The 24819-nt window shown below is 35.0% G+C and overlaps 3 protein-coding genes across 4 annotated transcripts; 1 reads left to right on the forward strand and 2 right to left on the reverse strand.

Moving 5' to 3' along the window:
- Positions 1–117: 117 nt before the first annotated feature.
- On the reverse strand, positions 118–4449 carry SRT1 (sirtuin 1). The gene is made up of 14 exons (XM_089615897.1): positions 4181–4449; positions 3520–3549; positions 3330–3422; positions 3111–3230; positions 2925–3025; positions 2722–2830; positions 2523–2602; positions 2343–2421; positions 1997–2050; positions 1751–1847; positions 1571–1653; positions 1367–1434; positions 836–938; positions 118–768 (listed from the first exon to the last, which is right to left on the reverse strand). The coding sequence occupies exons 1-14, from the start codon at positions 4277–4279 to the stop codon at positions 484–486; spliced, it is 1401 nt and encodes a 466-aa protein (XP_089472023.1). The 5' UTR covers positions 4280–4449; the 3' UTR covers positions 118–483.
- Positions 4450–11404: 6955 nt separating this feature from the next.
- Positions 11405–14624, forward strand: LOC149398776 (nudix hydrolase 2-like). Of its 2 annotated transcripts, XM_089615027.1 has the most exons (9): positions 11405–11489; positions 11877–12077; positions 12150–12215; positions 12288–12425; positions 13009–13086; positions 13197–13247; positions 13338–13372; positions 13512–13620; positions 14299–14624. In XM_089615027.1, the coding sequence occupies exons 2-9, from the start codon at positions 11877–11879 to the stop codon at positions 14482–14484; spliced, it is 864 nt and encodes a 287-aa protein (XP_089471153.1). In that variant the 5' UTR covers positions 11405–11489; the 3' UTR covers positions 14485–14624. The 2 variants fall into 2 exon arrangements, with proteins under 2 accessions (XP_089471153.1, XP_089471152.1); XM_089615026.1 differs by having other exon boundaries at positions 13197–13372.
- A 4691-nt stretch (positions 14625–19315) lies between these two features.
- On the reverse strand, positions 19316–21742 carry FLA1 (FASCICLIN-like arabinogalactan 1). Its single transcript, XM_089615242.1, has 2 exons — positions 21338–21742; positions 19316–20598 (listed from the first exon to the last, which is right to left on the reverse strand). Exons 1-2 carry the CDS (start codon positions 21695–21697, stop codon positions 19675–19677), a joined length of 1284 nt encoding a protein of 427 aa, XP_089471368.1. The 5' UTR covers positions 21698–21742; the 3' UTR covers positions 19316–19674.
- Between the last annotated feature and the right edge of the window lie 3077 nt (positions 21743–24819).

The raw sequence follows: 24819 nt of genomic DNA on the forward strand, positions 1-24819 counted from the left end.
TTATTTTTGCAGTGTGGATATGTACTATTTTTTATTTAGATATTCACTATATTGGTGTGGATTAAAAAAAAGAGAGATCTAAAGCAGCTATGCTTTTATATGAAAAAAATGTCAATATTAGATCGGTATAAATCGGCATATAGCTTAGCCGATGTACCAATAAAAAAACAAAACATTAGGCATCAATATTTTGGACATTGTTTCAAACCTAAAAACCTGACCTAGAAGCTAGAACAAGCAACAATAACAGTACTTAATTAAGGAAATAGCTAATTATGATTAACCGGAAAAAAACCCACCTCTATATTCTAAGATATAGTTTCTTTTTTCTTTCAAGGAGACTAAGTGTAGTATATATACACCAAAATTCACTCAGTCATCACAGTTTCAAATTAGTTTTTTTCTAAACCATAGATGAGACTTATTATGTACACTAAAAAAAAAAAAAAAAAAAAAACCCAACTCCAAACTCTCTTGAATTTACTAAGACACGAAAGCCGGCTTTCGATTACTCGGTTTCGAGCGCTTCTTCTTTGACATCTTGACCTCGTTTTCGATCCTTCTTTTGAGACCTCCGTTTTCGACATCTTGTGAATTGTACCGAGAAATGTTGGTCACAACGGAGTAGATTGTGACCTCGCTCGTCGGAGACGAGGTCGATTTTTTCTCCACAATCGCGTTATGGCCCGAGCAAGACTCTCGGATCGTCGTGTCTTTCAGCTTTTGAAATACGGCCTCTTTCTCTAGCTCGAAGAACTCCGTTGAAACCTGATAAGATAAAAATCAGTGTTGATGGTCTTGTAAATTTTTTTTTTTTTTTTTTTTTAGTTCTTACCTCGAAATCGATGGGGATATTCACTACGGTACTCGAACAACCACAGCCTTCACCGAAGTTCAATTTCAACACCAATTCAAAGCACTTCCCCACCAACGTCCTCCTAAAAAACAACTCAGAAATAACAGTCGAAATTCGTATTCAATTATGCAAAATTGTGCGTTCTCTTTTCAAATTTCCACAAATTTATGCAATTTCATACAATTTTTTTTTTTTATATATCTGATTATAACATCATTGTTAAATTAAGTCGATGCTTGGCTTTAATCTTTGCATGCTCTCAAAATAAATTCATTTATCTTGGAATAAAATGATAGAATATTGTATACTTTGCAGGTATTTGAAATGTGAGGGTATTATATTTTGTAGAAAGTCAAAATAGTATGGTATTGATAAGTAAGGGTAATATTTTGCAGGAAAAAAAAATTGAGGGTATTCTTTTTTAGATTACTCTTAATTACGATCTCGAAAGGAATTTTGATGACCAAGTTGGAAATTAAAAAAAAAAAAATCAACAAATAAATCCGTTACCTTTTTAGCTTAAATGGTTCTTTTTCTAGAGTAGCTGCTTTATAGTCCTCGGTGTCTAAGAAGGAAACCTGAATGCAAAATTGAAAAACAAAAAAAAAAAAAACAAAAATCGAAAGAGTCAATTTTGCAAAGAAACCTTCTCAAAAGGCATTGGAATGATTTCACAAAGAAAAATAATTATATAAATAAATAAAAAATATTGACCTCGACAGATTTAATGAACGATAAAGGAGCTTTCTGTCCGTGCACACTCGCTACTCGGAGGGTCCAATTCACATGTCTTTGATCTGTGACGAGAAGAGAGGGATAGGAACGTAATTTAATGTATACGAGAGGTATTAATGTAGTCATTTTGTGACTTGTGAGAATTAGGCAAATTCATACCAAGACTCAAGGCTTGTGTGAGAACGATCTGAAAAAGGTCGATCCTAACGAACGGAGGAATCTGCATGTTAAGCGAGTTCATCGCCCCCGATACGACCTGTAATTCAATTCACACACAGAAATCGAATAAAATAAATATATACATATATCGGGAATGATTTATTCAAGATCTTCGGTGAGAGGTGAAAAAGACTCGAACTTTCAAAGTTTCTTCACGAGGGAAAACATATATATATAAGAAATTACCTTATCCACGAGCCCATGGATCACTAAGCTTGCTTTCTTGTCTTTTGGAGTTTTCTGCAAAGAGCGAAACAATTAAAATTTCCAATTAATTCAAAGACAATTTATATTCTGGGTTAAGGTTACATTAGTTTCCGAAACAATAGTCAATGATTAAAAAAAAAACACTGGATTTGAGAGGATACTTAAAATCCATTGATGACAACACTAAAGTCCTATCTTTTAGTTGAAACTCGGTCAATAATGTCTGATAATGATAATAATAGTTATAAAAAAAAAAAATATGAAAAGCAATGCTCATTCTGGCGATATAGCGGATAAAACCAGGGTCAAAAGAGTAAATACAAACCTGAAGATTAACGATCACAATCTTTCCGCCGCCGCGAAGGCACTTCAATGGAAGATTGCACGCCGGAGTTATCTGCAAACTGCATCGCATAATCGATCGTTCGATCATATGAGAGATCAAAATATTTACATTCTCACTCGTGAGAGAGAGAAAGAGAGAGAGAGAGAATCTATTTACTACCTCGTCCCAAGACACAAGACAAGATCGGCCATCTGACAATGCTTCTCCGCAAGATCCATTTCCTTATCGGGCAACGCATCCTATAACATAACAAAATAAGTAAATAAAATCAATTAGAAATAAATATTAAAGCGTTTTATATTTGATAGATTCGTCAAAAAAAAAAAAAAAAAAAAAAGATGATAAATTTTCGACGTACATCCCAATCAAGAACCGTGTCCTTTAGTCTTGCCCTACATTCTTGAGCTGAGCATCGTCTCGGAGTCTCCTTCAACCCGATAGATTCGACCTCGAAATCCCTCAAATACCTTTTTTTTTATATATATATAATATTCGAAAATCGCGACCTTAGTGAAAGTCGAGGGTTAAAAAAACAGAACGACGAAAGAAAAAATCCCTTACTCGGCTCCACAAGAATGACAAGTCTCCATGAAAGAGTTCCCGTGCAATTCTGAGAGCTTCTCTCTCGGAATCCCCGATCGAAGATGAAGCCCATCCACATTCTATAATCGGAAAGAAAAAAAAAATACCGGAAGGAAATAAAAAAAAAGATCGAATTTTCCTAAAGCTTGAAATAATCACGTTTACCTGGCTTATAACGAAGCTCAAAATACCGGCTTTTTCGAGTTCGACCAAAGCCATGTGAGTCAGGCTTGGCATGGCTCGATGAAACGGCAACGATGCTTCGGGCAAGGCTTTCCCTTCGCGCTGTAGAAAGCATTCTCATTCGAGATTGAGACCCGAAATAAATAAATATATAAAGGGTCTTAAAAAGTGGAAGAAAAAAAAAAGTGGTGAGATATTCGCCTGAAGTGTCCAAATTCCTTTTGGACCACGGAAATCGGGTATTCCACAAGCAGTCGATATGCCAGCTCCGGTGAACACCACTAAATGCTTACTCTAAAGAGTTAAGAAAAAAATCATTCAATAAAAAATAAATAAAAAGAGAAACTTGAATCTTCGAAGAGTTTTATGAATTTTCCTTTAAAGGCCAAACCTTTCGTATCAGAGCCGCAAGGCGATCAACCTGAGATTTTAATTAAATAAGGTCGATCGAGATTAGCATTTAAAAAAATATATATATAATCACAATAAATTTTATGGTCTTGGATTAAGTTTCGAATTCCAAACTCGAAGGCATTTTCGAGTGCTTGCGATAAATGAATTTGGGCATAGCTAGTGCTTGACTTGATTAGGTCTATATTAAGTAAAATGAGACACATAAAAAAAATGAGAATCTTTGGAACATTTTTTTTTTATCACGAACAATTCACAAACCATTGACGAGAATCCATAGATATACACCAAATTTTACGTTCTCAGCAAATCACATTCCCTAATTACAATACAATTTCAAAATTCCTAAACAACAGATCTCATCAAAGCCTAAAATCACAGAACCAGAAACAAAGTTAGACCCAAAAAGCCAATGCCAATATGAACAAAGCAAAAAAAAAATTAACAAAATTCAGGGCTTTATATATTATTTTTGTTGCCATCATCAACTCCATTGACGACAAGAAGCTATGCAAAAACTAACCCACAAAATAATATATCGAATGAAAAGAATATATCATGTCAAAAATACAATTCAAAAAATTAAGGTCAAGCCAAGTAATTTAGAAGAAAAAAAAAACATGCATTAAAAAAAAGCTCACTTTTTCTTGCAAAACATTCGATGGGTCGAAAAATTCAGTCATTCCCACACTTCCCACATCTTCTATGTATGAAAGCTTCTCAGCGTAGCCCAAAGACATGGTCTCGCTTTCTCTCTCTAGAACCCTCCCTTTCTCTCTCTAGGAAAGTTGAGAGGAAGAAGAAAGAAGAATAATAAGGCACTTTTTGTGTCCAACTATTTTCTTATTCTCTTCTTCTCGTGTTCCTCTGAAACTGAAACGAGAGAGACAGAGAGAGAGAGAGAAGGGGTTTAGTTTAGTACTATTTGCCTTCTATAAAAGGACACTTCGAAGCATTTCTCAAAAATAGATCAAGAAAAAAAAGAATAAGAAAAAAAAGGACTAGATTATAGACACAAAATTTTGGAATTCACATATATTAGACTAATTTTTATTTTAGATAATATCGTATATGATATAGACTTTTCTTAAGAACATGGAAATTAAGTAAAAACTAATTCTTTTGTTTTTCTTAACTAGCTCGAGAAATAGGCCATTCTTAGTGTCAAAAGAATTGGTCTTTTTTTTAGATTTTCGTATTGGTGCAAAGTTTATTAAAATATGTTACGAGATTTGGGGTCCTCTAATTTCCTTTTCTTGGAAATTTACGATATAAAATATGTTATGAGATCTGGCGTTGCTCGAGCGAGATTTGATTTTACGAAATGGATTTTTCCGGCTGGTGAAGCAGTTGTGGTTAATTCGGTCATTCACGGTGGTGGCTCTTACGGACTCCCGCTCGTCTTTATCCGAAATTCCTCTTAAGGAAAAAATCATTCATTGTTCACACTCTTCGGATTACCATTGTTGTACCATAGTCGGCCTCCGTTTTTATTTTTATTTTTTCGATTTAATTCTTTAGGTTAGTTTTGCATTTTGTCTTTATATTTTGTCTGGAATTGGAGATTGATTAGCTATCGTCCATTGCCTCGTTATGCGAGCACCATTAGATTTTTATCTATACAGATTGAAGACGTGTCTTTTTCATGATATTTCGATAGAATCGGATATGTCCTTGATGTTTAGAGTGTCTTTGTTTCTTCCTCTTGTTGGAAGTCTTCAGAAAATAATCGATTATCTGTCCTTAGAATTAGATCTTATTTAACTTAGATCTTTGTTGTGCTTTGTATTTATATATTATGCATTTGTTTTTTGGGGGATTTCTATCAATTTTTTGTGAGGGTTATCACTTCGCTTACTTGTGCACTACATTATCTAGAAATTATAAAGAAGCACCATATCATTTGAAGTTTCGGTAGATTGCACTTTGCATAAATAAGTCATATATTGTTATCAACAAATAAAAATTATAAGTCATCACGTGAGAAAAATTTGGTCAACGTTTTGACATTTGACATTCTTCTTACCAAAAGAAGTCCGTGAACCAAATTTAATCATGGGTTTGGCAAGAAGTTTATGTGAAAACAATACTAGATATGAAGTATGAATAATATAGAAAATTTTATATAGATGTAGTGTGGTGTCCAACTTTTTTACTCATAACGTTTTTTTAGAATATTTTTATTTAGTAATAATGTATTCATCAATTTTGTTTGTAGTACAAACTTGAAATAATCCTTAACCTTTTTTTCTTGGTGAAACTTTGTAACCAATTGCTTGCGTATTAAATAATAAGTGTTTACTTTGAGTTAAGGTAAAATTCAATTTTGTGCGTAATATTTACTTTTATTAAATATTCAACTTTGAATTTGTTAGCCTTTTATATGGAGATAACACAAGGCTTTTTATCATAAAATTGGTATAATACTCATACATATAGACACCAAATTCCTTTCAACAACAAAAAAGTAAAGCATCAAGCCAAATAAAATTCAAAACTAAGATCGAATAACAACAACATCGTGCGTAAATTAGATGAAAGTACACACGAAACTTAAAGGAGCTCCAGAGCTTGTTCAATAACCTATTGAAGGCCGATGGATGAATTCGAACACTCGATCTAGGATCACCTACTAAAGGACATCCAAATATTTAATACGGTCAAAACTCCAATAGAAGAGTCATTAGATCGAAAAACCCGCAAATTGAAATGTGGAGATACATGACAAATCTCAAACGAAACAACATTAAACAAAAAAAAACTTGAGGAAAACATCCATCCACGAAAGGTACGCCACCTCTGAGAGCAACTCGAGACCGATGATCGATGATCTAGCAGAGGCTTCGTCTGATCTAACATCTCAGAAAAAAAAAGTATTGTCGAAGATCTACATATGAGCAGAAAGGCGCATAAGCCGAAGGCAATGGAAGGGCTTTCGAGGAAGAGAGCTTGTTATCAAATGTATTCAAAATTAACTTTTTTGTTGTTAAACAAACAAATAATTAGTTGTTTAGCCATCTAAAACACTAGCAATTTGATTTTAGCCAACATTTGGTTAATTTTTTGTAAATAGCTATTGCGCCTACGTGGCAGGATATTAACTGTTTTTTTGTTACTTATTTGCCCTTACTCATTATATGCGGCAGTTTTTTTAAAATTCAAAAAAAAAAAAACAAATAAACTGTAAATGGATTTTGTAATATTGTCTGTTAATTGATTAACAGCTTATTGTCTGATGTTAATTGATTTCACAGCTCATTTACAGTACAACCGTCGGCGTCCCAAACGACTCCTTCGTAGAACATGAGTTTGAGGCCATCGAGCCCCGCCTCGTCGTCCCACATCCTGTTGAAGATCTCTTTGTCCACGCCATAGTCGTCGTAGAAGCCGTCGATCTGGTGCGCTCGATCTGGTGCGCTCGCTCGTGGTCGCGCCCGCCGATTTTGGTGCGCTCGATCTGGTGTGCCGATCTGGTGCGCTCGGTCTCGGAATGGACTCGGGCTAGAGATTCTGCCAGACTCCACGCCTTGGATCTTCTCCGGCCGGCGGGCCTCCAAGTCGCCACGCTGCTCTGCCGCCGTGCCCTAGGTCGCCGCGAAATCCCGACCTAGAACCTAGGTCACGCCCTAGGTTGTCGCGCGCCTCATCCTCGCTCGCTCGCGGCTTGGATCTTGGATCGGCTCGTTGTCGCTCAACAACGCTCGTGGACGCTCGGATCTGCGCTTCCCAGCCATCGCCGATCGCGATCTCCTTCGCGCACGCTCTCTGACCGTCCGACGCGACTCGATCTCCGCCATCGTCGGTCGCGGCTTCCCTCGCGTCGTCGCCAGCCACTCCAGTTCGACTCGGTCGAGGATCTCCTTCTCAGGCGCGGCTCGTCTTCAATTTGGGGATTTCGATTGCCATTCGCGTCTGTATCAAAGAAGATTTTGGTATCTTCGCTATTAATTACAGAGTGCATAATAACTGCGGTAGTTATTAGCTTTAATATTGAATTAATTAATTTATTTTGTAGGCTGTTTTGGGCGGGATCGGTTATGAGGACATTATGGTATTTTTGTATGTGTAAATAAATTGGGCTGGCCATTTACCCGAAATTAACAAAATGTTGGCTAAATCCAAAACTGTATATTTATAGGAGGCTATTTAGCTATATTACCCTTAAACAAAACTACGAGAAATAATTCCAATTATAAAACAATAATTAGAGTTGAATTCTTATTGAACATAAAAAATTGTGGGCGACTTCTCTACAAAATATGAAGAAAAAAAATTAAAAAATACGTGTACTGTATTTCAAGACTTACACATTTCTCCTTTCGTTTATTCGTCTTCTTCTATTTATTATTAAATTAACCTTATGTTTTCTGAAATGTTAAAAATTTAACAATAGAAAAAAAAATGACTGATAATTTTGAAGTTGTGGTTGAATCATGGTCAGTCACAATAAATTATTTGATGGGGATCGGTGGCGGTATAAATTTGAATCTTTATGAATGGATTTACTTTAATTATTTCGTCTACTTTTTTTTTTTTTTTTTTAAACTATAACTACGTCACCTACTTAATAAGTTATATCCACCCAATCTACACACAAAATCAATTGAAGCTTCTAAAGTAACCTGCAAGCTTTTTTTTACTGCCAAAAGAAAAAACCCTGATGTGATTATATGATCTGTATAACATTATTAAACTCTAGAAGATTATCATAACCAGCCAATTAAATAAAAAAGGTACAATGAACCGTCAACAAAGATGGTGAAAGTCATCAACTTAATTATTACCTAGGCAACTTACTTACTAATAAAATAATGTAGATGTTGATAAGAAAGTCATATATATTGTGCTTCCAATTAAGGAACATGGCGTGAGTCAAGGATTAGAGTTTTAGACCATAATTTAGACGACTCTTGACCACCCCACAAATCTAATTGTCCTATTTTTGTTGTTGAATTTTGAAAAGTTGCAATTTTGGTCAAATGTTTTACGAAATTTCAAGCATACCACGCTGAGTGGCAACAATATCCAATATTCGATACTTTTATTTACTTGCCTATCATCCGGTCTAAATAAATTGGTAATACCCGCTAAAATTTAAACGGGTGTAAGTGTGAGTACATGAACTTTAACCCGACTTTTTTAACTCATTAACCTGACCCGTTATAATATTTTTTTAATTACATACATTTTATCATTTAAATTATTTATATTGTAACTATGAATTCTATTTTGCTTTGGAAGTCTCACTTTAAATTTTCTACTTTAAATTTTTATTTTTAATTAATATATAAGCTTATTGAGTGGTTATATGAATCCTAATTTGCTTTGATAGTCTCGCGTAGAGTGGTCATAACTACCACCATTTGATAAGTTTTTTCCAACTTCCCATTAAAAGCTTAATTTGGCCAAAAATACTATTAAATCACTTGTACAAATACAATTTTACTCTCAACAATTTATGTCGATTGTTGACATCTATGTCAAAAAATTGATAACCCAAAACGCACACATGCCAACATTAGATGTCAATTGTTGACATTTTTATCAATAATAGATATCAATTGTTGATACCATATTGAGGGTAAAATTGTATTTATATAAGTGGTTTATCAGTATTTTTTTGTCAAATTAAACTTTTAGTAGGAAATTGGAAAAAAGATTATCATCAAATAGTGGTAATTGATGTAATTTCTCTTAAAATTATCGAATGTTAGGGAAATAGTCTCATGTGACATTTTCAAGTTAAGATAACTCTATATTTTTTTTTATTTTTTTTGGTGACTCGAATTCATTTATCCATTGGAGGGATTTATCAATTTAGTAAACTATTTTCGTCAAAGTTCAAACTTCATATACTATTGGTGCTAGATATGAATCAATCTTCAACCTGTAAAGTTCACCGGCGACCAAGGTACAAATAACTTTATATTTTACAAAACCTTGATTTTATTGTGCCCTTAGTAAATCAACATGTGAATGGTCGTATATTTTCCAACCAATGTTCAAATATGAATGAACAACATGCAACGATTATAGCTGGAAATGCACTTGCAGTTGTAACTAACTTATGTTTTCCTAGTTTCGTAGAAATATTTTCAACAAGAAAAAAACAAACTAAAAACAAAAATGTGGACTATGATATGCATTTTAACTAACTTTAGACTGTGATGTTACTTAAAGCTGTGCGAAAAGAAAAAAAGGTGATTGTTTTATAAAAAAAAAAAAAAAAAAAAAAAGGTGATTGCGTTCATTTTCATACAACTTGATAAAGCAAGTCTTAAAGCACGATTGAATAATAATTGACTTTACGTTGTTGAAATTTTTCAAAGATAAAATATGAAATGAGTCTTAGAAATCAGAATGGCTATATAAAAAGAGTTTAACTCAATTCTTTCTATTTCGTTTTCAACTTTTACCAACTTATTTACGTTTTTCCGAAAAAAAAGGGTCTTGTGTGATTACTATTAATGCTATTTTTTACGAGAAATTTCATATAACCTATAAGTGGTCTCTTACTATATATAGCCTTATCATTTGAAGTTGATCAAAATTAGATTTTTTTAATCTTTATTATACATGTCGTAATTTTCTCTTAATACTGTTGTAATACTATTTTTTTAATTAGTCGTAATGTTCTCGTGAGAAATAGAGAGAAGTTCTTTTTATCTTTGAGATGGGTTAAAATTTATTTATTTATTTTGTCTATTTTATTTTTAAAGGTGAAATAGACAAATAGTCCTAAAAGTCTAATTATGATAAACTTAAACTACCAAGCTTGTTTGAGAGACCAATTATAAAGTCTAATGAATAAAAATTTCTCTTTTAAATCATGTCGCAACATATATTTTTTATGATAAATTTGTGATTTGTATGCATTATTTGTGCAATTTTGAAAGTATATTCCAGGAGATGTTCAAATCGCTACCGCCAGAGGTATTTCAAAAGTTAAATTTGTTGTACTTCTAATTTGGGACCAAAAGAAACAGAAAGAGATAATTTTTTTTTTTACAAATATACCTACTAAATAATTTATTCAAATATCGTTCTCTACTTTATACCATACACAACTAAAAAAACTACTTGATTTTTTTTTTCTTCATTATCTTACCGTATAAAATTATGGGTGAAGTAACTAAATAATCAATTTAAAGTTATAAATTTGCAAAATAACCAAAGTTTATTTTAATTTAGTGAAATAACCAAAATGTGCAATCATCTGGTTTCAAAAAAAAAATTGACCCCAAGATTAATTTTTTTGAAAGTGAGAAATTACTTATAATAATCGTCAAAAATTTAATCTTGATTATCAAATTTTTTTTGAAAACATAAATTTGACTACTTTGTTGAAAATTTAAAACTTTGACTATTTTGTCAATCAATAAGTTTCAAATGAATATTTTGTACAACTTTTCTTAAAATAATTCATCCTTTCTTTTTTAATCATTCCTGCAAAAATCATAACAAAGTTCTTTTGGAAAATAAATATAATTAAATTCTTAGTAACTATCTAAGATTAAGATAGTCTCTAGTCTCTACTCTATCTTAATCGAGAGCCGAAACCCAAAAATACCCCTACACCACTAGCGATTAGCCGCTCCAATTATTGACCACTTTGCGTATTTAACATTTTCACACGTCACAAAAACGACACTCCAGTGTCGCGCGCACACAGAAACACATGTGGTCCATGGCTCTCAGGACCCTCCACGTGTCAAATCTCAGGGGCGGCTGACAGTGGGACCCGCATAACTTTATTTGAAGACTCCGATTGGTCCGTAGGCCAAGTGGAGTAACACGTGTCATCTCATCGTGTTCCCACTGTCCAAAGTCCCTTATAAATACCCTATCCTCGCGCTTCCATTTTTGAAGCACCAAATCCACTCTCAAAAACTGAGAAGAACGAGAAAATCTTCCGATTCTGAAGATTAGCTGTGCCTTAATCTTAATCAGGTTCGAATTTTCTTGTACATATATTTGTGTATGCTCTTCATTCTTCGTAATTGCTTGATAGGTTTATATTGTATATATATATATTGTATATGTGGAGGTAGGCTTAGCTTACAAGTTACTGTTAATCTCGCCATTGTTTCTGTAGTTTCTTATATTTTTTTTAGGTCTTTAGAATTCAATGTGATTTATGGACAGTTTTAAATAAAAATTGACCATTGTATCCGAGTCTGTTTCGGATCTGGTGATTTTTCCAGTTTTATCATATTTTTGGGGGGTTTTTCATTTCTCTATCTTCGTTTGGCTCGAAGTTTTTGGAAGCTCAATAAGGTCGAAATTTCAGGGGTTTTTTTTTTTCTTTATTTCTTTTTCTATTTCTCTCTGGTACAGATGACGTCACTTGTGATGAACTCTGGTGCCTCGGTGCCGTCGATCGCGTCTCTCGTCCATGAAAACTGCCCGGAATTCCTCGAATTTCTTCCGTCGGAGAACGACGAGCACGGAGGCGTGATCGTCGACATAAACGAGGCTATCGAACCCTCGATCTTCTCCAACTTGCTCCAGGTTTCGATCTCCCAGTGGAAGCGACAGGTTTTTGTCTGGTTTGGTTTGGTTTGCGCGTAGAGTAACAGATCGCTGAGCCGATTTATCTCTTTTTTTCAGGGAAAGAAAGGTGTTTGGATCAAAATTCCCATTGAGCTCGCGTATCTCATCGAGATCGTAGTTAAGGTAAAACTAGTTACTATCCGATTCTCTGTTGATTATATTTACGTATTGATTTTGTTTTTTTTTTTTTTGTAGGAAGGGTTTCGGTACCACCATGCCGAGCCGACTTACTTGATGCTTGTGAATTGGATCCCCAATACTCAAAATATGATCCCCGCCAATGCGACGCACCGAGTCAGAATTGGTGCCATTGTCTTCAATGATAAAAATGAGGTTTTTTTTTTTTTTTTTTTTTTTTCATGTGATGTTTCAGAATATCAATGGTCAATATGTGAACAACAAACATTTTCTTGTTGTTTAGAGTCTTTTTCTTTTCGGTCATTAGATCGAAAACGCGAAATATTGTCTCTCTGCTTTTCTTTGAGCTCATTAATTTATATAGTTACAAAGGGCCGGTCAAGCTCAAATCGCGCTAGACCTTAGGTCTCCAAAAGAAAATCTCTGAAACTCTTAAAGGTTTTTTTTTTTTTTTTTTTTTTTTTTTTTTCATGTGATGTTTCAGAATATCAATGGTCAAAATATGAAGAATCATTTTCTTGTTGTTTTAGAGTCTTTTTCTTTTCGGTCATTAGATCGAAAAACGCGAAATATTGTCTCTCTGTTTTCTTTGAGCTCATTAATTTATATAGTTACGAAGGGCCGGTCAAGCTAAAATCGCGCTAGACCTCAGGTCTCCAAAAGAAAATCTCTGAAACTCTATAAAGGGTTTTTTTTTTTTTTTTTTCGACAGATGTTGGCATTTCAAATACTAGATTTCCCTTTCTTTTTTTTTTTATTTTATTTTCTTTTTCTGTAGATTCTTGTAGTGCAAGAAAAGAGTGGCGTTTTCAGTGGAACAGGTGTGTGGAAAATCCCTACTGGCGTTGTGGATGAGGTTTGTAGCGTAGTTAGTGTTCTTTTGATTCTTTATAATCCGCACACAAAAAAAATTTAAAAAAATTTGGGCATTGTTATTGGTGAAGCAAACAACTTTTCGAACTGCAGGGCGAGGATATTAATAAGGCAGTCGAAAGAGAAATAAAAGAAGAGACCGGAGTAAGTAAACAGTTTGTGCTTATGCCTTATATACACATTAATATATATGTTCATGGTCTCATAAAGACTCGTGCTTTTCGCTTTTTTCAGATTGAAACGGAATTCTTGGAGATATTAGCATTCAGGTAATGATATATCTAATGCTTATGCTCGGAAAAAAGTTTGAATTTTGTATAGATCGAAACATATAGGACGAGGAATCAAACCGATTCTCAGCTTTTTCCTTGGAAATTTTTCAGAGTTTTAACGTGTCTTATTTTGCAGAGAATCACACAAGAGATTATTCGAAAAGTCGGAACTGTTTTTTCTTTGCATGATGCGTCCATTGTCCTTCGGTATTCAGAAACAAGACCTAGAAATCGAGGCAGCTCAGGTAACTCATACTATCATACAAAATATGAATATTGCATAATATGGCTTTCATATGCAAAAATAAATTGGAGAATCTTATTGGAGCACAGAGCTAGGCCTTTAAATGAAAAAATAAAAAATAAAAAAAAATAGCGCAAACAGTTCCTTTGTCCCTAAACTAATTTTTGGAGCAAAATGGTGTCCTCAAATTATTTATTTGTTTAGATTTTAGTCATTTTCCATAAAAGTCAACACTTAAAACAAATCAAAACGTATTTACAAACTTAAGATACCTATAAGTTATATGTAAAGCTAAATAATTTATATTTTGACCCTACAAATGCTAAATAAAAGTTTGAACAATTATGGCTTTTTAAGTGAGATTTTGTTTTATGATACTTAAAATGAAAAAGTTATTTGAATTGTTTTAGGTGTTGAAAATTTCATCAAAAGTATTTATTTTTATAAAAAGGACTAATATACTTCAAAGTCATTAACTCGATGACACTTTGCTAAGAAAATTGGTTTTAGAGACCAAAATACTACTTACACAATAGTTCGGGAATCATTTACTCACAAAAAACAACTAAAACGGAAAAATACATGTACTTAAAAGTTACGGCTTGAGCTGATTCATGGTAATTTTGGACTCACTAACTGTAATTGGGAATCACTGGCTTTTTTTTTTTCCTTTCTACAGTGGATGAGATACGAAGAATACGCCGCTCAACCGATCAACAAAACGCATGAACTTTTCAGATACGTCACTGAAATATGCTCAGCAAAGCTACTCGGTGACTACACTGGTTTTTTCCCACGCCCTATTATATCGGCTTTCACAAACCAGTTGAGTAATCTGTACTTGAACACTCGAGATTTTAACTGATATGTGACTTCTCTGATCTCCTCTGGATGACATAATTTGATGCACCAATTGTAATATATATAGATATATGTACCTTTTTCTTTCCGTTCGCATATGTAAACCTGCATTGTTACGCTAATCACTGTTGTTACAAGGTTCCATTACATGAGTAATTCAGTGAAATTAGTAACTTTGTCACCTTAAATGTTGTTGCTTCGTCTTTCTTGATGTGGGAACCGAATACTTGTTGACCTTATTGGACTCTGATACCATGTTCGTTCGGTCTCGCGAGTTTCTATCTGAAAATCAATTGAGAATAGGACTTAAAACACATTCCAAGTTCACCTCATTAATAAAATCTACGTACTGAACTTAAATCATGACTACTTGGAAGCTTTTGTCTTCTCACATACTAAAAATAGCTTCAAAATCTTACCTTCTCACCGTTGCGTGACAGATGGTCTGCCATGAGGCACCGATCCCATATCCCCCGGAAAAAAAAAAAAAAAAAAAAATTACAAAACATCCAAATCTCCATAAATAGCAAAACCCTTGTCCTCTCTCTAAGTCCAAGATTCCATTCATCATCATCATCAGCACAAAAAACATGTCTTTATTTTTCTTCTTCCTCTTCTTGTTCTTCTTTGGCCACGGAAGTCCGTCTGAGAATAACTCCGGCGATAGTGACGTACCTTCTCCGATGATCTGTCAATACCTGTGTCACCCTCTTCCTCCGCCGCCGGATTCCGTGTATCTCTCTCCTCCGCCGCCGCCGCCGCCTCCTCCGGCGAGAATTCCGGGCTATTCTCAAGACAAGTGTCCACCGAACTCAGGCTCGCAGTGCTGTCAACAATACGCGCCTCCTCTATCTCCACCGTATGCAATTTATTCGCCTTATGGAATCGGAAACCGGGCTTTTTCCTTGTCTCGTGTGCCTATCTTCGCTTACCTTGTTGTGTTCATGCTCTTTTTCTCTGCTCTTTTAATTTGAGCCTCTCCTAAAAGCATTCAATCTAGTTTTGTGTAATAAGATGGAAGAAAGTGTTACTACTATCTAGATTAGATGTCATGTTTTGTGTGCTTTTTTAATGGATTCTATTAATGGAATTTGTACATTTCTAAGGTGTCAGACTACAAGAGCTTGTGATTGTGTTGTTATGTTAGATAATTAGCGCTTTCTTTGAATAATGTTAGTTTGAATAAAGAAAACCCTTGTAACTTGTGTTATAAGTTTGCTTAGCTACATGATAGGGCTACTTTTAAAAAAAAAAAAACATTATTATTATTCTCTTTGATGGCTTCTTCATGTAGATGTCAAATGTCAATTACATGAACTTTTTGAACGAATACTCGATTATTCCTGGTATTATTATTTTGACTTATGTGAGCCTAAGAGAGATATCCGTGATGGGTTTGTGAGTCAGAAGGTGATACACATATCTATTTGCCAAGTAGCAAAACAAAAAAGGAAAAAACAAAAAAGCTTTAGCAAATCCTCTAACCTGTCACATTTCTGAATTATTATCCAGGACAATAATTTGTCCTTATGCGAGAGAAATTTCTGGTTTGAATATATGAGCCAATTTTGCTTTCCATGTTGTTCTTTTACAAGAGGACAACCTTATACCCTTTCATTTTGAATAAGATTATCCCTTTAGTAGGTGTTACTTGTACTCGTCGAAGGTCTCCAAAAGTTAATAATTACATCAATTTCCATAAATTGTGGCTTTTTTTCTTGAAAAATTTAAATAAATACACTAATAATATCTGTGATTGGGTTTTATTTTATTATCTTCATTATTGTAAAATTTGAAAAAAAAAGTGTTGCTTTTCATATTCTTAATATCAATGATTAGTCTCTTTATTGTATTTTATCTTATTTATCTATTTATTTAGATATATTTTTTCTTGTTAATGTATGCTCCTCTATAATGGCGTGAGATGCTCTTTGTTGATTTTTTTATATGATATTTTTTTTCTGAATTATTTATGTGTGAAAACAATTGTGATGAGTAGATTTGTGACGAGTTTAATAGTTTCGAGGATAAAGAAGATGTAATAATGTATCAGATCGAGAGTATTTTTATCCAAATTATTTTATTCCCCAAATTTACACATACCTAACTACGTCGAAAGTACTTAGGTATGTCAAAAGTAGCGTGCTAAAGTCATAAGTACCGAGCTATTGTGGTACCGAGAACAATTTCTTTCTAGCATATAGATCCGAGAAAAGTACGCTCTAGGGTCATCGAATAAAGGAACTAACCGTTCATAAGGCAAGAGTCAAGCCCCGAGCAGAACTTCGAATTAAAGAGAATTTGGCATGTCAAAGACTAGTCACACTAAAAAAACGTGGCTAAATTCAAATAATAACCGCTTGAGAACATGTGCTCGGCGGTTCTTAACAAAGGCTAACTCTTGAACAACTATACAAAATAGCCAATGTTGATGTGAAAATTTTCCTTAAAGCAGTCTCGACTATTCGTGATGAAAATAGGTTGATTTAGATTTATAGAGATGAGCCTCAGAACTCCGTAACGAGGTTAAATCTAATTCCGAAACAATGAATGAAAAAGATGATAAACTAAATGACTAGAAATCAATTGATGAAAATATGGTTCAAAGCCTTTTATTGAATATGAAATACGATGAACAATTAAATTGACAGATGAAAACAACGATTGGCAAGCTCGAGAACGGGAGTAAACTATAAAGGCTGATAGCAGGTTGTAACGTGCGGAATTATGCTCTTGAATCTTATATTTATAGTTGTAGGAGATGATCGGCGAGCTTTGGTTCTTTAGGGCCATGTCACATGTCTGGATAAGATCTTGCTGCTCATCTAAGGGCCACGTATTGTCCTTAGGTGAGGAGTTGTGCTTTTGAACATCATGCGTTGTTCGGGTCTTCGGAAAAGTGGTTGAAGGATTTGTTTAACGAGTTGGCCTTCGTAAAGGTTAGCTCGTAGATATGGGGCCTAGCTGACCTCGGCTAGTTGGTTGTTCTCAGGACATCGAGCTGACCATCAGTTTGATTCCTTTCGCAAATTAATTTTATGGGTCTGGGCCAAATTCATTCTACCACATCATGCAGCCCCATGATCTTCAAACTCACCTCTATAAAAAGGAACAAAAGCAACAAAGAAAGGACGGATCTTAATACAATCACACGCTAGAAGTCTAACATATAACACATCAACCTCAATTTATTTTCTCTATTTTACTATATTCGTTTGTATTTAGAGACAATCCTGCCTGGAATTTCTACGCGCTTGACACCTTTTAGCTCGGTACCTAATGTTCTTCGCATGACAATTTGAAACATTTTTTATTTCGTGTTCTTTGCTCAGTACTAGTGTTCTTTTCTCTTGACTTACGAGCATATATTTGAAATTTATTTTGTGTTAGCTCTTACCTTATAAGCTAACACTTACTTTTTTTTTTTTTTTTAATTTCTTCCAATTCTTTTTGCTCTTGACTTATGAGTATATACTTAAAATTTCTTTCGTGTTCTCATACCTTTCTTTGCTTTGGTCATAAAGAGTACCATTAAAAAAGAATAACATACCCCCGCTTACTATTGTTTTTAATTTTATCTAAATCTTTTTTATCTGGATAATGAGCATAGACTTGAAACTTATCAAGTGTTAGCTCACACCTTATAAGCTAACAGTTACTATTTTTTTTTTTTTTTTAAATTTCATCTAAGTATTTCTACTCTTGACTATGAGCATATACCTGAAATTTCTTTCATATCGGCTAATACCTTCTGAGCTAACACTTAATATTTTTTTAAATTATATCTTAAGTCTTTTTGTCATTGACTATGAGCATAGACTTAAAATTTCTTTCGTGTTAGCTCCTACCTTCCTAGCTAACACTTCATATATTTTTTTTAAAGATTTTTGCTCTTAATTTATGAGTATAGATTTGATTTTTTTTGTCTTGTTAGTTCATTTTTAGAAGTCTTTTTTTTCTTACCATGGTATTGGTTGTTAAATAATGAAAAATAATTTGTACAATTACCAATACAGTTGAGGGCAAATGTGGACAATTTTTTTTTATAGACGTTGGTTTGGATCATTTAATGAATAGTTGCAGAGACTGTTTGTTAGCTTTATGGTTGTTTGCTCTCATGTGACCAAAAATTAAAAAGGCATGTGATGTGATAGAGATTATGTTGACACACCAAAAATACGACCATCGTGAGACAGACACACAGACATAGCTAAGTACAAACACGTGTTCTATGAATTTCATTTTCATACACTTTGCTTGCTTTGAGAGAACACTCTCATTGCGCTAGAATTAAATTAATTATGAATTTGTGATAGAAAGTGAACTAGTTTTGCATGCTTTATTTGCTCTAAAGGAACAACGCAACAGATGATATAAAAGCATTATTTATTTCTCTCAGCCCCAAAAAAAAAAAAAAGGCATAGTAAGGTTTGTCGGTGTGTATTGAGGTGGAAAATAGCCTTGCTTGCTATACAATAATATAAAGAAAACAAACATTGATACTTAAAAGTGATAAGAAATACCATGTCATATATTATAAAGTTTATACAGTTCCAGAGGTGCGTATTTCATTTTATGAATAGAATAATGCTGTAGTAATATTATGCAAAGTCACCAACTTTTTATATTTATAGTAAATAGATTAACTATAGCCATAAAAAAAATAAGTAATTTTTACACGTAAATAAATTGATGTAACTAAATACCATTTCATATATTATAAAGTTTATCCAGTTCAAGAGGTGCGTAATTCATTTTATGAATAGAATAATGCTGTAATATTATGCAAAGTCACAAACTTTTTATATTTATAGTAAATAGATTAACTATCGCCATAAAAAAAAAGTAATGTTTACACGTAAATAAATTGATGTAACTAAATGAACACACTAACGAAACTTTTACAAGTTACAACATATTATAACATCCTTCACCGCTCCACACACAAAAATACAAACCTAAAAATAAAATAATAAAAAAATTACATCATAACAAAAAAAAAAAAAAAAAACAACAGACACACAATTTGAATTCTAAGCCCTTTCAAATCTAAAAAAAAAAAAAAAAAACTTTAAAAGTATCAAATGAAATAGCTCTTCTTATTCCCCGACGATATAAGAAGGGTCATAATCATAATCATAATCATAATCAAATTAAATAAATTAAAATTTCAAAATAAATAAAACAAAAACCCTTACACAATAATTGAAAAGAATCCTATGAACGCAGCGACGAACACATAAACAACACTCATTTCCCCGCGAGCCCTCCCATCGCCGCCGTTTCCGTCGGCGGTGGCGTCCGCCGGATCCTCATCCGCCGGCGAGTCCGCCGGAGCATCGCCTTCCTCCTCCTCATCCGCCGCCTTCTTCCTCTTCTTCTTCGCCGGCTCCGGCGAATCCGCCGCGTCCTTCTCCGGCGCCGGCGCCGGAGCCTCCACGACGCCCTTGAAAAGCTCCCTCGGCAGCAGAACCTCGTCGATCGCGAAAACCGCCACCGGATCCCGATCCAGCAAGGTGTCGGTGATCCTCGCCGTGACGGCCCTGGTCTTGAGCGTGACGTCATCTCCGTCGTTCTGTACGGTCAGATCGTACTTCTCCGCTCCGTCCGTGGCCAAGGTGCTAACGACGCCGTTTCCGGATTTGAGCATCGTCTTCGAATTGTAGGTCGGAAGGCCGTGGAATTCGAGGAGAGAGGCTTTCCCTGACTTCGTGAGGTTCCTGAATTTCGGGAGGAACGATTTGAAGGCCTCGTCGGCGGGGCAGAACACGGTGAGTCCTCCGGCGGCGTTGTCGTTGAAGATCCCGGCGGCTTCGGCGGAGGCGGCGACGGCGTCGGCGAAGGCCTTGCATCCGTGCGCCGACATTTCGGCGGTGATGTTCGCGGCGGACGGCTCCGGCACCGGCGCGGCGGCGGCGGAGGAGGGCGAGGGGATCAGCGCGCTGACGTGGATCACGGAGATGTTGTACGGGATCTCCTCGACGGACTTGACGAAGCGGGACGATGACGTGGCGGAGGAGAGATCGCCGTCGCCGTCGGATGGGGAGAGGGAGACTCTTCCGCCGCGGAGATCGGTGATGTTCACGAATCCGGCGGAGCCCGGGGCGGCTCCGGTGGCCTGGAAATGAAATGGAATTAAATTATTCTCAGTTTGTTTAATCAAGTAATGTCTGCCACGTCATCGAAGAGTTGATTTAATTAACGATGATCTGTTAAGCTCGGGTGTAGGCATGTGTATGATAAGAAACGTGAGCTCGTAACTAAAGTGACGCCACGTCATCACACTCTCAGTCGCTCAAAATGCTCTGTTTTTGTTTTCTTGGTTGAAATATTTAGGATATTTGTATGAATGTAATGCATTTTCTATGCAGAGAGAGAGAGAGAGGACGAAGATGAACATGAAATGTGTTAGCGTCTTAATTAACATTCTGAGTTAATTTAATTAATTAAGAGATAGAGAGAGAGAGAGTATTCTCACTCACTTGTTCAAAATGCTCTGTTTTTGTTTTCTTGGTTGAAATATTTAGGATATTTGTATGAATGTAATGCATTTTCTATGCAGAGAGAGAGAGAGAGGACGAAGATGAACATGAAATGTATAAACGTCTTAATTAACATTCTCAGTTAATTTAATCAATTAAGAGAGAGAGAGAGAGAGAGAGAGTACTCTCACTCACCTGTTCAAAATGCTCTGTTTTTATTTGGGCGAAATCTGTTATTCTGTATGAAATATGAATGAATGTAATGCATTTTCTATGCAGAGAAAGAGAAGACGATGATCTGATCCGGTGTAGACAAGCGTACGGTAACAAACATAAGCTCGTAACTAAAAAAGGTAATGCCACGTCATGAGGTACCTGGAAGAGCGTGGCGGCGAGGGCTGTGCCGTTGGTGATCTGGTGGAGCTTCTTGGCGCCGAAGTAATCGAGGAGGACGTGGACGGAGAGCAGGTTCTTCGCCGTCGCCGTGTTCAGACGGAGCACGGCGGCCATGGCGGCGTTGTCGACGGCGCAGACGGTGATGGTCGTCCTCCGGTTGATCTCCGGCGCCAGGTGGGTCACCGTCAGCAAGTGGTTGAACGTCGAGAACTCCGGGTGCTTCTCCAGGATGTGAGTTATGTTGTGGGCCCCACAAAGGGACGCCGAAATGAACAAGAACAAGAAGCTCATCGCCGCCGTGACGTGGCGGCGGCCGAGGACGGAGAATCGGACATGCATTGTGATGAAGTTAGAGAGAGAGAAAGAAAGAAGTGGAATGAAGGGTTGTGTAACTTGTGTTTAGTGAAGTTGTGTACTTTGTAGAGAGAGAGAGGGGAGAGAGGGTTTAATGAAAGGGCTTGGTTTTGGGTAGAATTACAAGTAGTGGCATTGGCTGAAAATGGAAGTACTTAACTACTTATTATCTCAGTGAGTGTGTGAATATTTAGTACTTATAGGTCCCCATGTTTGTTTGTAGGGGAGAGAAGAGCATTGTCTGTGTAAAATGAAAGGGTTTGGATTTTGTGAGAATTACATGTAAAGCCATTGGATGAAAATGTAAGGATATATGTCACTTAATTTTTTTTTTTTAGTATATGGTTAGAGAGAGAGAGAGAGAGAGAGAGAGAGAGAGAGAGTAACTTACCGCTTATCGTTATTGTATCGCGGCTTCTGTTTTATTAGCGTACTCTTTATTTTTCGTGATATACTGTGATAAATGTTGAAGTTTACAAGATATCGTTACTGATTAGTAAATTGTTCCCGGTGAGGTAAAGCATTTAAAAAATAATTTTTCGCAAAATATTTAATAAATAATTTTAGAAATTAATAGACTTTTACAAACATACATATTTTATATCAATCCATACTTAATGACAATATAAAATCACTAAAACAAATACTGTCAACATCCATAATTTAGTAGTGTATTTAGTAATAGGACCTCCTTATGTTTGGATTTTTTTTCTTCTGTTTTTTGTTTTGTTTTTATTGGTATTGCTAGAGAGAGAGAGAGAGAGTGAGAGAGAGAATCACTATAAACACTGGATTATTTTTTATAAAATATTTAAAAATGGGTTTTATTTATTTTATTATGTGTAGGAGAAATAGTTGCGTGTTTGTTGGAGAGAATGAAGACCAAGGTCTTGGCTAGTCTTATTAAAAGGAAATAAAATAATTATTTAGCAAAATAGCCAAATCAAACTTTTAACATTGCTAAATAGCCAAGGTTTTGTAAATACTAAGTAAATAGCCAGATATCATTTAAGACACATCTGCATTTACTAAAATGCCCAGGCTTTCCCGCCCATAAGCACACGGTTGACTTTAAAAAAAAAATAAAAAAAAATAAAAGAGGTATAATAACTGTAAACGAGAATCCAGGAATAATAACTGCAATTAATTATCCATTATCTCTCCACCAATATTCAATCTCCCCACCGATTCAGCCATTACATATATATCAAAAAAAAAAAAACTCCCACACGACACAGCACAACCCCGAATCCAATCGGAATTGAATTGACCTTTCTATCGCTATCATCACTCCTGACGATCACCGCACAGAGCTCAGCTTCTCGTCTCTCCGAATCCCAGATCGGTCGGCGATGGCGATGGAGATGGGCGATCCGGAGGGGATCGACGGAGTCCGGATGACGTGGAACGCGTGGCCGCGGACGTGATCCCACACGCGGCTTGCGTGTCTCCGATCCGATCCCACCCTTCCGTACACCTTCCCACACGCGAGTGGACCTCGCCGCCAAGATCTGGATCTGCCCAGGTATGCATGTGTTGTAATACAAAATCATGTGTCATTCAGTGATTATTATGTTTATTGTAAATCCTTTTGAATGTTTAAATGTTGTTGGAACGAGTTTGATGTATAAATCTTGATGTGTTATATCTATATCTTGATGCGCAGTAAAATGAAATCATGTATCAATGTGTTAGTTTTCCCGATATACCATTGTGAATGCGTTTAGAAAATTGGGTGTTTGGATGTTAGAAGAAAAAATTGGAGTCAGACATATTTTGCAGTAAATCTGAGTAAATATTGGATAGTCTAAGTTATTTGGACCTTTTCTTTATTTACACATATTTACTGCTGAGTTTGGATGTTAGAAGAAAATAATAGTAGTCGACATATTTTGCAGTAAATATTGGATAGTCTAAGTTTTTTGGATCAAATATTTATTTACACATATTTACTGCTGAGTTTGGATGTTAGAAGAAAATAATAGTAGTCGACATATTTTGCAGTAAATATTGGATAGTCTAAGTTTTTTGGATCAAATATTTATTTACACATATTTACTGTTGAGTTTGGATGTTAGAAGAAAATAATAGTAGTCGACATTTTTTGCAGTAAATCTGAGTAAATATTACACATATTTACATCTCAAGAAGAACGGCGAACTAGTTGCAGTGAAGCTTGCCATCAACGAGAGACCAAAACGCGTTATAAAGAAACCAGCAATGCTAATGATGTGTATTTTGAGATTTATGTTTGCTAACTCTTTTGGTACTTTGGATTCTTCGTTAATCCAAAGTAACATATATATGAGTAAATTTTGTCATTACTAAGACCTATATTTTTTGATGTTATTGGTTAAACTGAAACATGACTTATGTAAATCTGGGTAAATAACATATCGACACAAATGTAAATGAACACTCAACCAACATTATTTACATTAGTTTACTGATCCCTACAGAAATCAAGAATGCAATATAAATCTGGACGAAGAATATAAGAAATAATATATAAAAAGAAACAAAAAAAATTACAACTGCCAGGTCCATTTAGTTCCTAAAATAAAGGGGTCATTAATAGACTAAATCATGTTCACACTTATATCAGGAAATACAATTCCAAAAATTTCGGGAATAAATTTCATCCGAAAATTCAAATTAGTAATTCAAAATTCAAATGCTCATGGGCAATTTCGGAAATAAAAAAACCTATTATTGGGCCACGTCATCGGAATGGCTATTTACTTAGTATTTACAAAACCTTGGCTATTTAGCAATTTTAAAGGTTTGAGTTGGCTATTTTGCTAAATATACTAATAAAGAGGACAAGAGGTTGTATAGCTAGTTTGTTTTTACTATTATGTGTTTGGTTTGGTCAACATTTTTTTTAAGAAAAAAGGGTTTACTATATGCCTGAAAGAAAGGTCTATTGTAGTTGTATTGCAATGCATGGTTACCAAGTTTATTTGGTGGAATATTAAGTTATAATTAAGGGTCTTTGAATGAAATATAAATCACTACTGAAAAGATGAAAATTATTCAAATAAAAAGAAGATTAAAAAAAGTAGGTTCATTTCACTAACTTTGTTGACTAATCATCAATGTGGTTA

Source organism: Urtica dioica, chromosome 5, assembly GCF_054948205.1.
Source record: "Urtica dioica subsp. dioica isolate 48M chromosome 5, U.dioica_male_clone48M_v1_H2, whole genome shotgun sequence".
Taxonomy (NCBI): Eukaryota; Viridiplantae; Streptophyta; class Magnoliopsida; order Rosales; family Urticaceae; genus Urtica; species Urtica dioica.

Coding starts and splice junctions, on each gene's coding strand:
- LOC149398776 (XM_089615026.1), top strand. CDS start 11,877: ATGACGTCACTTGTGATGAACTCTGGTGCCTCGGTGCCGTCGATCGCG. Junction 12,078..12,149: donor TCTCCCAGTGGAAGCGACAG/GTTTTTGTCTGG, acceptor TCTTTTTTTCAG/GGAAAGAAAGGTGTTTGGAT. Junction 12,216..12,287: donor TCATCGAGATCGTAGTTAAG/GTAAAACTAGTT, acceptor TTTTTTTTGTAG/GAAGGGTTTCGGTACCACCA.
- FLA1 (XM_089615242.1), bottom strand. CDS start 21,697: ATGCATGTCCGATTCTCCGTCCTCGGCCGCCGCCACGTCACGGCGGCG. Junction 20,599..21,337: donor TCGCCGCCACGCTCTTCCAG/GTACCTCATGAC, acceptor TTTCATTTCCAG/GCCACCGGAGCCGCCCCGGG.
- SRT1 (XM_089615897.1), bottom strand. CDS start 4,279: ATGTCTTTGGGCTACGCTGAGAAGCTTTCATACATAGAAGATGTGGGA. Junction 2,831..2,924: donor TGTCATTCTTGTGGAGCCGA/GTAAGGGATTTT, acceptor ATAAAAAAAAAG/GTATTTGAGGGATTTCGAGG. Junction 1,654..1,750: donor CACACAAGCCTTGAGTCTTG/GTATGAATTTGC, acceptor TTCTCGTCACAG/ATCAAAGACATGTGAATTGG.